The sequence below is a fragment of the Spinacia oleracea genome, chromosome 1, assembly GCF_020520425.1.
Source record: "Spinacia oleracea cultivar Varoflay chromosome 1, BTI_SOV_V1, whole genome shotgun sequence".
NCBI classification, from domain to species: Eukaryota; Viridiplantae; Streptophyta; class Magnoliopsida; order Caryophyllales; family Amaranthaceae; genus Spinacia; species Spinacia oleracea.
The window spans coordinates 108,073,552-108,086,618 of NC_079487.1; the positions used below are offsets into that span (position 1 = coordinate 108,073,552).

At 34.0% G+C, this 13,067-nt stretch overlaps 1 protein-coding gene across 5 annotated transcripts; it reads right to left on the reverse strand.

Annotated features, from left to right (window-relative positions):
- Positions 1 to 6: 6 nt before the first annotated feature.
- LOC110786780 (uncharacterized) lies at positions 7 to 11,235 on the reverse strand. 5 transcript variants are annotated; one of them, XM_021991356.2, is made up of 14 exons: positions 10,844 to 11,235; positions 9,704 to 9,802; positions 9,498 to 9,577; positions 9,360 to 9,423; positions 9,191 to 9,258; positions 9,051 to 9,105; positions 8,873 to 8,953; positions 8,676 to 8,714; positions 7,795 to 7,884; positions 5,818 to 5,880; positions 2,067 to 2,153; positions 1,641 to 1,898; positions 826 to 972; positions 7 to 447 (listed from the first exon to the last, which is right to left on the reverse strand). In XM_021991356.2, the coding sequence occupies exons 1-14, from the start codon at positions 10,865 to 10,867 to the stop codon at positions 283 to 285; spliced, it is 1,320 nt and encodes a 439-aa protein (XP_021847048.1). In that variant the 5' UTR covers positions 10,868 to 11,235; the 3' UTR covers positions 7 to 282. The 5 variants fall into 5 exon arrangements, with proteins under 5 accessions (XP_021847048.1, XP_021847050.1, XP_056694996.1 ...); XM_021991358.2 differs by having other exon boundaries at positions 9,704 to 9,824; XM_056839018.1 differs by having other exon boundaries at positions 9,704 to 9,842.
- Positions 11,236 to 13,067: the final 1,832 nt, after the last annotated feature.

Below are 13,067 nucleotides of genomic sequence, written 5' to 3' on the forward strand. Positions count from 1 at the left end.
TCATCGTGGCTAGAACGCTTGTAATTAAACATCATTACCTTGATGGTTTACGGAAACAAGAATAAGCACGTTCCACTGTGAAGGAAGCCATAAGTTTTAAACACGATCGAGCAACATTTGCAATTCCATACACAAGGTTAAATGGCTAAGGTACCACCCCCTCAGCAACAATGTTTAATAAAAATGGCAATGGTTTGGTTTGACAATGTTTTACATCGCGAATTTGAAAATAGGCAGTCACAAGCTTAACTTTTAACTGGGGCAGAGAAATATGAAGGTCTTCTAAAAAAGAGGTGAACGGTGAGGTATACCCTTTCTCCTCTTGCGAGTCTTGTCCGGTATTGCTATTTGTACTTGCTGTACGATTGCCTCCAGGCCCTCCACTACTTGATCAAGCAACAGGAATGGAGGAGCTAATTCATTTTCCTTCTTCATGAATGCTTCCACCTGAGATGCATTTGTGCCATAAATTACAGGGAAAGGGATTGAATAAAAGAGTGGCTGATTTATCAATATGAGCATTGATTTTGAGCAGAAACAACTCATCAAACAATTCAAACTAGATGTTATAAAACAGTCTATATGGTCCAGGATTTTTAACTTGTGACCTTCAGAATTAACAAATATAAAACAATTTAACGGGCACATATAATAAAATCAAATACTCCACCTTAGTATAAATTCCAAAATAAAACCAAAGTACCAAACAAACATAGCCTTCATAACAGCATGCAATTCACAAGATTTCAAATTCAAACCATTCAATTAAAACGCTATTGTTTTCAAATTAGTGAGACGAAGCTACAAAATTATAAACCGCGTTACCTTGCAAGAAATGGAGCAGTAATTATAAACTTCATACTCAATCAACTTTCTTTTGCATGTATGGCATGTCGCCTCCTCATTTGTTTTCGTCCCCGAGTGTGGCAATGGAGTCAAAGCTATGACCATCTGCCTGTTACATCTGTATGGCTGGATACACATGCAAATAAAGATTAGGCGATAGTTGTCTAAGTAACATGATCTAGTCATCTACAAACTCTCATATCTTCCATCTTCCTAAGTTGCAAAAACAATAGATATCTAAAGCATCCTGAACACATATTTGTTATCCTTGTTATCTAACACATATTTCTTTTTTCCTGGCTAAATAAAGTAGTTCAAAGACTAAGGTACAGAACAGGGAAACTGATCTGTTCTTCTGAATACAAAGTCGAAAGATAAGGGGGGAAAAGAAACAGATGCAGATTTTAATTTCCCAAGGAATACATAGAAAGACCTCAATCCTTGCAACAACCTCCCAATTCAGACAGAGATTTCCTATTATCTTTCTCAGAGAATGTGAGAAGCCAAGGATTGTACCAGCAGTAAAAGACTACAAGACACATCTTCATTGCCATCTCCGTGACAAATTATAGTATACGGCAATTCAGACATATCTATTACTTAGGAGTTGAAGGACATGGTGTTTCTAATCATCTAATAGCATCATTAAATTAGTAACTACAAAGACAAAAGACTCGCTAGCCTAAAATATGCAAAAAAATAAAAAATAGTTCCCTGAACCAAGTAAAAAGATAATTAAATATTAAAAACTAGTTCCTTGAACTAAGTAAAAATTAATAGAACGGTAAAATCACCTGGATCTTTGAACAATCAACATGCCTCCCTATCTCATCAAGTGGGACCACATCCTTGTAAACATGTCGATAGATCTTCAAAAGTTTATGGCCTGCATGGGAAGCTAATGACACACAATACTGGCAGAGAGATGCATCACAATCTATACAATACTTGTTCAGCTCATTCCGGCGAATAGGATGTTCAGAACAAGGCTCAAAAAAGGTCCTCCTGAAAAACTTTTCAAGCCACTCTGGCTTTAGCTCTCTTAAATTAACCTACAATTTTTTTAGAAATGGAACACTATGTATTAGATACTCCATATAAGATTAGATACAACAAAATATATATTAGAACAGCTATCCAAAAACAACAAAATAGGATTGTTTCAACTTTTAAAGAGGCGTGAAATGACAGATACTCTGTAATAAGATAAGATACATCACCTGTATGCCCTGACTTGACAGTATATCATGGTCTTGCTGAGGCTGTGAATCCTCCTGATTTAGCTTCAACTGAATTTTGGTACTGCCCTGAAGACAACGAAAAGAAGAAACAGATTTCTTAACTTTCACCTGCTAAATACCAGAGGTAAGATTACAAGAAAAATAAGACCACATTGCTGCTATTATTGGTCACTTCTACCAACATATTTAAAAGATACTCTCAGTGTGACCTGAAATTTATTTTAATACTGCGCTCTCATTTTCAATCCTACAATTTACCCCTGGCTAGATTGCCACTTCCATCAACAATACAAACTCACAAAAGTACCACCCGGCTTAGGTAAAACAAACAAGAACAATGCTGCTAAAAAAATCATCACAGGTAATGATATAAATTCAACTAATCATTACAATAATTGTATAAAACCTAAATATTTGCTATAGTGATATGTGTACTACAATGGTTTTGTAACTACTTGTGTATTGTGGAAAGTAGATATTAGCTGGCTGCAATGTGCAATCTTTTAACTGTTCCATGGCTGCAAACCTATTAATGCCCAGACTGCAGTTGATCCATTGACTGGGCAGGAGGACCTGTGAATGATGTTCATCAGAATCTTAGTAAAGGTTTTGCGAAGATCTAGTAATTCAAAATGCCAGCTCTTGTTCCACCAGCCAGTTAGCTGATATGAGCAGTGGGAAGTACTATTATCACACTATAATTAAGGTGCTTCGAACGTCGGTTTTAGTTCTCACTGTAAACACAATACTAGCATTTCTTGATAACTCTGGTGGCATGACTCATACATTCAAAAATATAAGTTTCGAAGGATAACTTATTCAGAGAGCAATAGAGAAAAATCAATTGCATGGCTGGTGTAAAAAACAAATTTGACAAGGAGAGGGGGGGGGGGTCTTTGGAACTTTGGCATCGAGTTGGTATGGTTTTGGTCCAATTCAAACCCATAGGTCATTTATGGAAGAAAATTATAAAAAGACAGGACACTCTCTCTTCCGAGGCGCTACCACCTCTTCCCCCATCAATTCCACGACCCCGCTGGGTTGCTCTACCATCCAAGCCATCATTTCCCTAAGAACCAACTACAACAAAAAGATACAGAAAAGATAATAACTTGAATATCTACCTTACATCTACTTCCTTTAATCATGATAATAAGTGGGTTTTTTACACACTATAGGTCTACATTTGTAACTTTAGTGCGCAAAATTGACTACAAAAGGTCTGCAACTTTACATTTCACTAAAGTGTTGAATATAAGGGAGGAAGCGAGAGGAAAAGAAAGGAGGCTGTGGAGGGGGACGAGCAGAAAGACCATATGAGGAAGACTCCATATGAGGACAACAGAGAGATAAAAGGGTGATAATGGAGGTGAGAAGGAAAAAGCAAGAGGTGAAAAGGTGAGAATGAGGAGGGGTGAAGGGAAAAAAGCGATGGTGAATGACGGAGAGAGAGAGAGAGAGAGAGAGGTGAGCAGTTGATATCGGAAGCAGGGAAGAGGAAGAGAAAATAGTGTGTGAAAGGGAGGGGGGGTAGGGAGTTAATCTGCCAATCAAAAACTTGTCTACGGCTTTGCCTTTCAGATTTCGCCCGTTATAAATGCATGTGTATACCATACAAGGTACCTACCTGGTCTTGGAACTTAGACGAGAACAACTTTGAAACTAATTCAGAGGTAAAGCATCAACTTCTTAGGAAGTATAGTAAATGTTGAATACATAATGACACGGGAAAAAAGGAAAGAACCACCGTTGCTGATTGTCATAAATGGAAGTGAGAGAGAAAGTCTATTGACCCTAACGATAACTAAAAGAGGGCAGGAAAATTGGCTAACTTGACGTGGAGAGAAAATAAGATAACTCCCTCAAAATGTCCAAAATTGATGTTCCACTCACATTATAGTTAACGGACGAGAATTTCTTGGGAAACGTATTGCTACCTAACTCTGATCTAAGAAAACAGATTAGCTTCTCAATTAGGCTAACCAGGAGAAAAAGTAGCAAACCATGGGTTTTTTTAACTTGATGAGAAGAGGGTCCAAAGGTAATTTGGTTCAAAGCTTCACATGCTATGTCAAAGCAGGACCTTGCTACAAGTTTTCCTGTAATAGTTTCACTTATCTTACAGGGCTTGCCTAATGCATAGGGCTCAGAAAAGGAAATAAGAGTCCAGGAGTTCCAGGATGTAGGATGAGCCCAGGAGATTGAGACAGTTTAGTAAGTAAACAGAGACAAGTGAATTATAATGAATAGAAATATGCCTTAATTAATGGTGAAGATCTTCACATCAGGAAACAAACGAAACAGGGTACTCCGGGAAGATTTAATTTGGCAGAATAAATATCATGGATCTTTCAGTGTTGACTAGCTTATTTTGTCGGTACTATTTGGCGATGACGGGAAATACGAGAAATAAAAGTAACTCGCCTTACATGTTTTATGGAAGTTTCCAGAGAGGCAAAAAGTAATTGTAACAGCCCCAAACAAACCAATTCTTCCCAATTTCACCACTTTGCAAAAAAGAATACTTAATAAGATACTCATGTTATGATTATTTAGCTATGTTTGGAAATACTAGTTGAAAAGGAGTTGAAACTGACGAGGCAGATGACTGTATGAGTTGTTTGGTAGAACTAGTTGTACAAGTAGCTGAAATTTGTATACTTCGTATAATTTTTCGAATAAAAAGAAATAAGATGGTGGCCGATCTCAGTTCAAACCCAAGGATCTGCCGCATTAATCGGCTAAATATGAATAAATAGCAAAATTTAAAGTCCTTATTAAGACATGATACAAAACTAGAAAGAGTAGCATCTCAATTTAAGCCATTTCCAGCGCCCTTTATTTTATTTAAGATGCATGCCAAATAACCGTAGTTAGTCAACACATTATACATTTCAGTTCCTTATCAATTAAGATAGCTGAAATGTGTTACCTTAATTGGCCTTCATTAACACAAGTTAGAGTAAACCTGGGATGTAACAAAGTCAAAAGAACCTTTTTTTTTGGAAGTTAAGATTTTAGAGCTTGATGGTGGCAACATCACTATATTCAGAAAAACAAAGCACTTGGCTTTGAAATTTAGCAACGATTAAATCGTGGCAACAAATCAATTGAAATGCACAAAATAGTGTCTTGTCAGCAAGAAAACTAAGTTTCTATAGACACCGGTCAAAGAGTATATAAGTCCGACCTTTTCTTTTCTTTTCTTTTCTTTTCTTTTCATTGATTCTCTTTTACTTTATTCTTTCTTTAGAGAAAGGGGTCACAAGGCGCAGGTTAACGGTTTTAACGGTCAATTGACTATCAGCAGATTGCAATATGATGATAGAGAACTAATAAATTATTGTCGAGCTGCTCTTTCAGCTCCAAAAGACCATGCCAAGAGTTAATTCAACATTTGATATTTTACCTCAGAAATAATCAAGAACTGAAACCAATCACTTCAACTGAAACCAATCACTTCAACTGAAACCAATCACTTCAATTGAAAACCAATCATAAATTCAAATTTGTTAATTTCACTCAATTTGTTAAACCCTTCTTCCAATTAACTTTGTCACATACTCACATCACATGCATGTTTATATACAGTTAATGACAACACCATAAGCCATTAATTTATGACAAAAAGGATCCTATCAAGAAAATGAATCAACTGCAATTTCAGTGTAAGAAGAAGTTCAAACAAAAACAGCTTTAGAAGAACATCAGCATATTTAATTTTCCATACCTCAAGTGCAACGTTAGAGGACGAACAGCTACCCATCTTCACACCCAAAGGATCAGATCTTCCCTGAGAAACACATGTGAAAACAAAAAGAGTAAAATATCGTTAACATGCAACCCTGAAAAGTTTATAAAGTATGGAAGACAAATTGAAATGTGAACGGGTGGATATCCAATTGAATAAACCTAAATCAAAAAAGGAAGAAGATGGCCATGATTCATAGATTGATGCATTCGAGGTGCACTACTTGTTGATATCATGAGATGTTTCAATGACGTTTAACGTTGAACAAGGTAACGTAACATTCAGTAACACACTATTGGTGTTTTAGAAGCTTTTTCATTCAGTACAAGACAAGATTGATATTAATGAGTGATTTAATGCTATTGGTCACTACCTCATGAAAAATGCAATCAATCAGTTTTTATACTGCCAAGTTAATCAGAATTTCAATTGGTAGGCTAATACTAAACTTTTCGGGGAAAAGTACTGAATGATGCAATAATTACGTCACAACGAAATTATATTTAGCATATGAAAGAAGAATCAAGTAAGAACTTCTTTGATTAATGTAGTTAAAGGTTCTATACTATATTAATGAGGATCAGTTGATTAAAAGGGCTATGCAACCTTTTAAAAAACAATGAGCATCAGATGAGTAAAATTTTGACAAATTTAATTTAAATGTGCAATAGAAAATACACCAGAAAAAGTGAGCAACTTCTAAGCACAAAATGGTGTATCTGTTTATCAAAATCAGATATCAAATCAGATATCAAAATCAGATATCAAATCAATAATGAGGATCAATCTATCCTATGACAATATCATATCTTCCCCTTGTCAGTGCAATTCATAGCAAAATTCTTCCATGTGAGATTCTACCAACAAAATACAATTTATAATATTTTACACATTGCACACCAAATAATCTTCAAATACAGTATCTTCTGATGGTTAAGTGCATAAAATTCAGAAAAGGTTCAAACATTGAATAGAATGGCACTTCAATCAAATGAATCTGTAAATTCCTTCTCCTCTGATTTTCCAACAAAGAAATGTTCCCTACAATTAATCAAACTGAGCAGGGCAGGTACACAGAACCTTGGTTTCATGCTTTACCTTGATTTGGATTCACCTACCCGAGGTACAGCAATGAGCCTTCGTTGGTTATGACACGTAAAACATTGTATTATAATTTCTTTTCCAAAATAATGCTTGTGCTAATAATACAAATAAGCCTTCAATTCCTTGACTGTGTAGGTATACTCAGTTCCTCACCCTCAATTTTTAGGGAGGGGGGGGGGGGGGGGGGGGGGAAGTTTTCAGACTTAAACAACTGCAAAAGCTTGTTTTTATAATAGAAATGCTAAATCCATATCTTTTCTTGCTGATAATAAAAACTCACAAGATCCTTCCCTGAGTATTTAGTCATAGTAGAAAAATGTTAAATATTTATCAGTTGTTTAATTCTATATCTGCTGCCTAATTATTGGAGTTTCCTTATATGTAAATGAATAGCATTCTGCTGAATAATTTATTTCTTCCTCATTGAAAGAAATTAAAAATTAGAAAAAAGGTAATTCACTACTTCTATGAGTAAGTCCTCTAACTCTTTTCCCCTTAAACTTAGTGGATTAAGTACAAATTTTTATTTATTTCCCCATCAATCTGGTAGTACTTCTTAAGATCCTTGTGAACTGCGATAAGGATTTCCAGTTGATCCTAGGGTACATAAAAGTTCAATAGCTATAGTATACTTTGAAATTGTTATAAGTACTTTAAACCTAGATTAATAAAACAATCAGGAGTACAGTAATTCCTTTTCGCTAAACTATGACGACAAGTTGCTAGGATGGACCCCCTCCTGTGTATGTTGTCCTCCAATAGAAATCGTCCTCTCAATATTATTTAGGCATAGAAATCAAAGAATATGTGAATCCAATATGACAACAGGAGAATGAATAGAGAAGTAAATACCTTCATTTTTTCTGCCAATGTGTCTTCATCTGCCGCTTTTTTGTTCTTGATCTCATCAAGCAAAACCAATCTTGCTGCAACAACTTTCGTCTGCAGAGAAAAAGGAAACTTGACAACGGCACTTGGTTACATTTAAATTTAGAAGAGCTTGCAATGCCTCCTCATTCAAGGTAATTAATAAGCTCATTTTCTAGAAGCTTTACATGCAAAAAATGTTTTTCAACTTCAAGAACTTTAGGCGAAGTCCAACTAGTGAAAGATGTATTACGTATCTGTGTAAGTAAACAATAGAACATATATACAAGAGGCAGATCTTATAATATACAAAGGTTACTAAGATTATCGAGGCAATTATAGGCATAGCTAGTGCGAAGAATGCGAGATGATTGACCCCTCAATCAAGTGGTACTATTTCCCCTCTTGCCAACTACTGAAAATATTTCCACATTTACACACGAAGCATCTTGATTTCACGCTGTGGGTATTCTTTATGTTAAACACTTCCCAATTGTCATGTCCTAAATCCAAATTTTCTGGTCTATAAGCCAACTGGAAATCAAGCGAGCCAGGAGAAGAATCGCACAATGTAATATTCTCAAGAAGACTAAAAAAGGCCCGATGGAGGATTCAATGACTAAAATAAGGTAAAGTAGCAGTATAACAACGGTTGACATGTAAGACTTCATAACATCTAATCCACTACAGAAACCCACAATGTGTAACTTCCCGGTCATTTACATGAGCGATGCATCCATGAATACATTTGTGACACAAGCACCGGACTAAAGAAGCATTGCTAAGCTTTTCAATATGGCAGACAAAAAATCAGAAGCACATTAAGTAGATATTAAAGAAGGTGAACATTCCAAACATGTATTCACCTTCCTCCATGAGTTCCATCCAGGGGTATCCTCTTTCCCCTGCCGTTCAAATTTTCACGACTATAATATCTCATTCTGTGAGTGCAAATACAATAACAAGTTCCAGACACACGTGAAAATACTAAGTGCTCTTTAATTTTATTCTTGTTGCAAATTAATACAGGACATCGAGAGAAAAAGAAAAGATATAAACCCACAAACTGCATAGAAGGAATGAAATGAACATCTGGATCGTCCTTGTAAGCTTCCGATAGAATGCTGACAAACTCATCAGCCTCCTATATCATGCAGAAAACAATCTTATACGTTTTTTCATTTTATTTAGAATGTGTGCATGATAGATAAGCAAATAATAAGTTCCAGTTATTAAAGTACCGAAGTTGAAACTTCGTTCTTCTCATTACTCTGTTTACAGGATTCTTCTGCAGGCCTGTAAAAAAGGACCAAAGTTTCTGTCAAGAATTGGAAAAAAGGACAAAATAAGGGTCTGAATAGAGTTGTCTGCTTTCGCTTACAAATGCAGGACACTAATAGCTTCACTCGCAGTTTTTTGTTTAATGTTGGAGTATATTCGATTATGGACCTGAAAAGAGAAAGAAAATAATACATATACGAGTACTTAGTTTGATGATATTGTAATCAGTTGAAATCACAAGACATATAGAAAGAACCCAAATGCTTTACCTCATTCTCTTTTAAGAATTTGAGGTCCTTGCAGACGATTTCTTGAAATTCTAAGTTGTCAATTCTGCAATATAAGTACGAGATCTAAAAGTATTTCTCCCATTTAAGTGTCTCGTATCTTAGTTTGTAAGCACTTACCCCGTATTTTGTACTAGTAATTTCCTCATCATATCAAGCCTTTTCTCCCGTTCTGGATTCAAAATCTTTGTTGGTTTTCCCTGTAATAAATTAAGGTTACTAAACACAAAATTACCAAACAACTATGGAGTACAGTGGATGTAAAGACTGCAATGCAGTTGCACCAAGACAATAGGATATAAAGTCTGCTCTATAGAAGTTGGCACCTCTAATTTATCTTGCAGAAACCTTTCAGGAATCTTCAGCATACTGTCATACAAAGCCTTAGAAGTGCTGCAATCAATCCGAACTTTTGCCCCTGCCTCCTGCGGTGAAATGAATTGGAGTCTAAACAGGAATTCTTAACTGTTAATATGGAAACAAAACTATTGTTAAAAATTTAAGATTCATTTAGCCTCTAAACTGAACAAAGTTACTCAACCAAGGTCGTCTTATGAAGAAGAATCACTGTATCTCTTAAGAATGCAAAAAATGGAATAAAAAAGGGTGAATGACTTGAGAGTTGGGATTAAGTGGAAAAAACAGCCTTTGGTAAGTATATTTGGTCTTCAGTAGTGAAGAAAGAACTTCTCTGAGATCATTTGGCACATACTATCTAGTGAAGAAAAATCTTCTCTAAGTTAATTTTGCACATACTATCCACTGGAGAAGCAAGAAACCTAAAGTATTTCCTTGAGTTGGAAAAATGGTCATTAAGTCATCATATTACAAACTACACAAGAACCACTAATGCCACAATCACACACAAGCAGCATAACACTAGCACACCAGCATGGATATGCACCAATTCCATGGACTAAAAAACAATCAATAATTTCCCTTGTAAGTATAATTCTGAAACCGAACAATTACTTTTCATCTTCTCCCTTGTTTTCAAAGATGGTCAATTTCCAAATTGAGTCAAATTTTCCTCTAAAAGAAACCATTTCAAATCCATGAAATGCAGTGTAATGTCACTTAAACTTTCCAAATGTAGTCTTCATCAATTTTTTCTCTCATATCATGGGAAATGCCTCAAACTCAGAATGCAAAGAAATTCTTAAGTTGTCCAACTCACAACCCCATAGTAAATTTACACATACCTAATAATTCAATAACATGCAATAAAATTAGCCATATTAATCATGCATGACATCAAAAATCAAACAATGGGGCAAAAAAACATTCATTAGACCCTTTAATTCTCTAAATCCCGATAATTTTATACAATTATTACAAAAAAATCACAACTTAACATTATACCATAAAGTATTCATAAAACCCAGAAAACACATAAGTCAAAATTGAGCATAAAAACACAAAGTTCTTGTCCTTTTTTTTTACCCAAAATAGAAACAGAAGCATACCTTCATTTTCTCAGCATCTTGCATCAAATAATAAGATCATGTTCATATGAGATGGGTATTAAAGGGTTTTGTTGGGATGTTCAAATACGAAAGTGTAATTGTGTAAAAAAAAAAAAGGTTTTTTATCCTTTTTTGTACTTTATATGTCTATTTTTGGGTGTTTTTCTACCTTCAAATTTTGAATTTGTGCGCTCTAAAGATTAAAGATGAACAGAAACCCTTTAATTTGAGATTAAGAGAAGAGAAATCTGGGAGTTGATAAGTAGGGAATGAATGCTTCTGCAATTCCTAAGCAAATGTCACTTCTAACAATGTGCTTTCATGCTCTCCAATGCAGGTTTTTGCAGGTTTCTTTATGACTAATTAATGATATTATTCTACCATTTTTAACAGTTTCCATGGTGGAATAATTAAGAGTGTTGAGCCCGTCAATTATAAAAACAAAAAACAAAAAAAACAAAATATATATATATATATATATATATATATATATATATATATATATATATATATATATATATATATATATATATATATATATATATATATATATATTTTAGGATGGTTGAGAACTTTTAGATCATGGCATCTTTGAAACATAACCGTAATACACAAGTGGTAAAACTTGAGAATAGAGCTAATCAATGATCAGAAAATTACATCATGGAGTTTTGAGTACAAACTAGTTAGTGTTCCGGGCGATGCTCCGGATAGTAGAAAAATGAATTAATTAGATTATTATATAACTCGCTTTGAGTCAAATTTAATTTTCTACATTACAATATATCTTGCTTTGAGTATGCTTTAATAAATCTAATCTAATATATATATATATATATATATATATAAAGGAGGCATATTTGTTGAACTATTAGAGCGCCAGCTAGGATTACTAATAGTTTCGGCCAATGAAAAATAATATGTCTACTTTATGTTTGAATTAAAAAAATTGAATGCCACGTAGATAATTAATTAGATGCTACTTAGATATTTAAATTAATTAATTAATCACTAATATATATACAATTCCATCCAAAATCAAACGCTCTAATAATTAAAAAATAAATCTAAAATAAAATTCATCCATAATCAAACACTAATCTAAAATAAAATTCAATCCAAAATCAAACATTAATCCAATATTAGAGCGCCACGTAGGAAATCTAATGGTTTCGGCCAATGAATGAAAAATAAGACTTCAAAATTATTTTTGAATTAAAAAAGTTGAATGCCACGTAGATAAATAATTAGGTGCCACGTAGATATTGTAATTAATTAATTATTAATATTATATATAATTTCATCCAAAATCAAAAACTATAATAATTAAAAAAATAAATCTAAAAAGAAATTCAATCCAAAAAAAAAACAATCTAATCTACTCCCTCCATTTCTTTTTGATGTATCCATTTCAGAAAGTGGAGAGTTTTTAAGAAAATTGGAATCTTGGTTTGTATTGGTATAAGTGTAATGATTGGGTGTAAGAAAAATGATTGTATGTAAGAGATTATAATAAAAAAAATAAAAAAAATAATAAAGAAATAAGGTAAGAGAGAGGAGTGATAATGATGGGTGATAAAGGAGGTGAGAGAGTGGTTATATGGGGAAGAGAAAAGAATTAAATAATAGGGGTCGGGAAATTTAGGTGGGAATATGGGTAGAATCTTTAGGTATTTTGATAATTAGATAGAAATGTAAGAGTATTTTAGGATAAAATGTATGTCCAAAAATAGAAACGGATACAACAAAAAGAAACGCTTAAAATGAAAACGGATACAACAAAAAGAAATGGAGGGAGTAATATATAAAATATAGCAGTTGATATATATAGGAGTTTTTATTTTAACGTAATAATTTAATAGAAACCGTGCATCGCACGGGCTAAAATCTAGTTTTAACATGTAAGGATTATTAACTCGTAAAGTACTGACTAATTAGTGATGTGATCGAGAGACAAATGAGATGTCATAGGTTCGAAACCTATAACTAACATTTTTTCATGATCAAGAAAATTATATGAGATGCATGACATGTCAAAGATGACGATGCGACATGTCATCGATAATAGAAAGTGACATGTGGCAAGATGTCATTCCTTGCCTTGGAGTTTTAATAATAGTATAGATTTGGTCTTTTGGACTTGAGAGTCAAGAAACGAACAATACATTAGATTATGGATCGAGTGAGTTGCAAGTAAAAAATTGGTCATTTGGGACTTGAGATT

Coding starts and splice junctions, on each gene's coding strand:
- LOC110786780 (XM_021991356.2), bottom strand. CDS start 10,867: ATGCAAGATGCTGAGAAAATGAAG. Junction 9,424..9,497: donor TTACTAGTACAAAATACGGG/GTAAGTGCTTAC, acceptor CTTATATTGCAG/AATTGACAACTTAGAATTTC. Junction 8,715..8,872: donor TCATTCCTTCTATGCAGTTT/GTGGGTTTATAT, acceptor TTTGAACGGCAG/GGGAAAGAGGATACCCCTGG.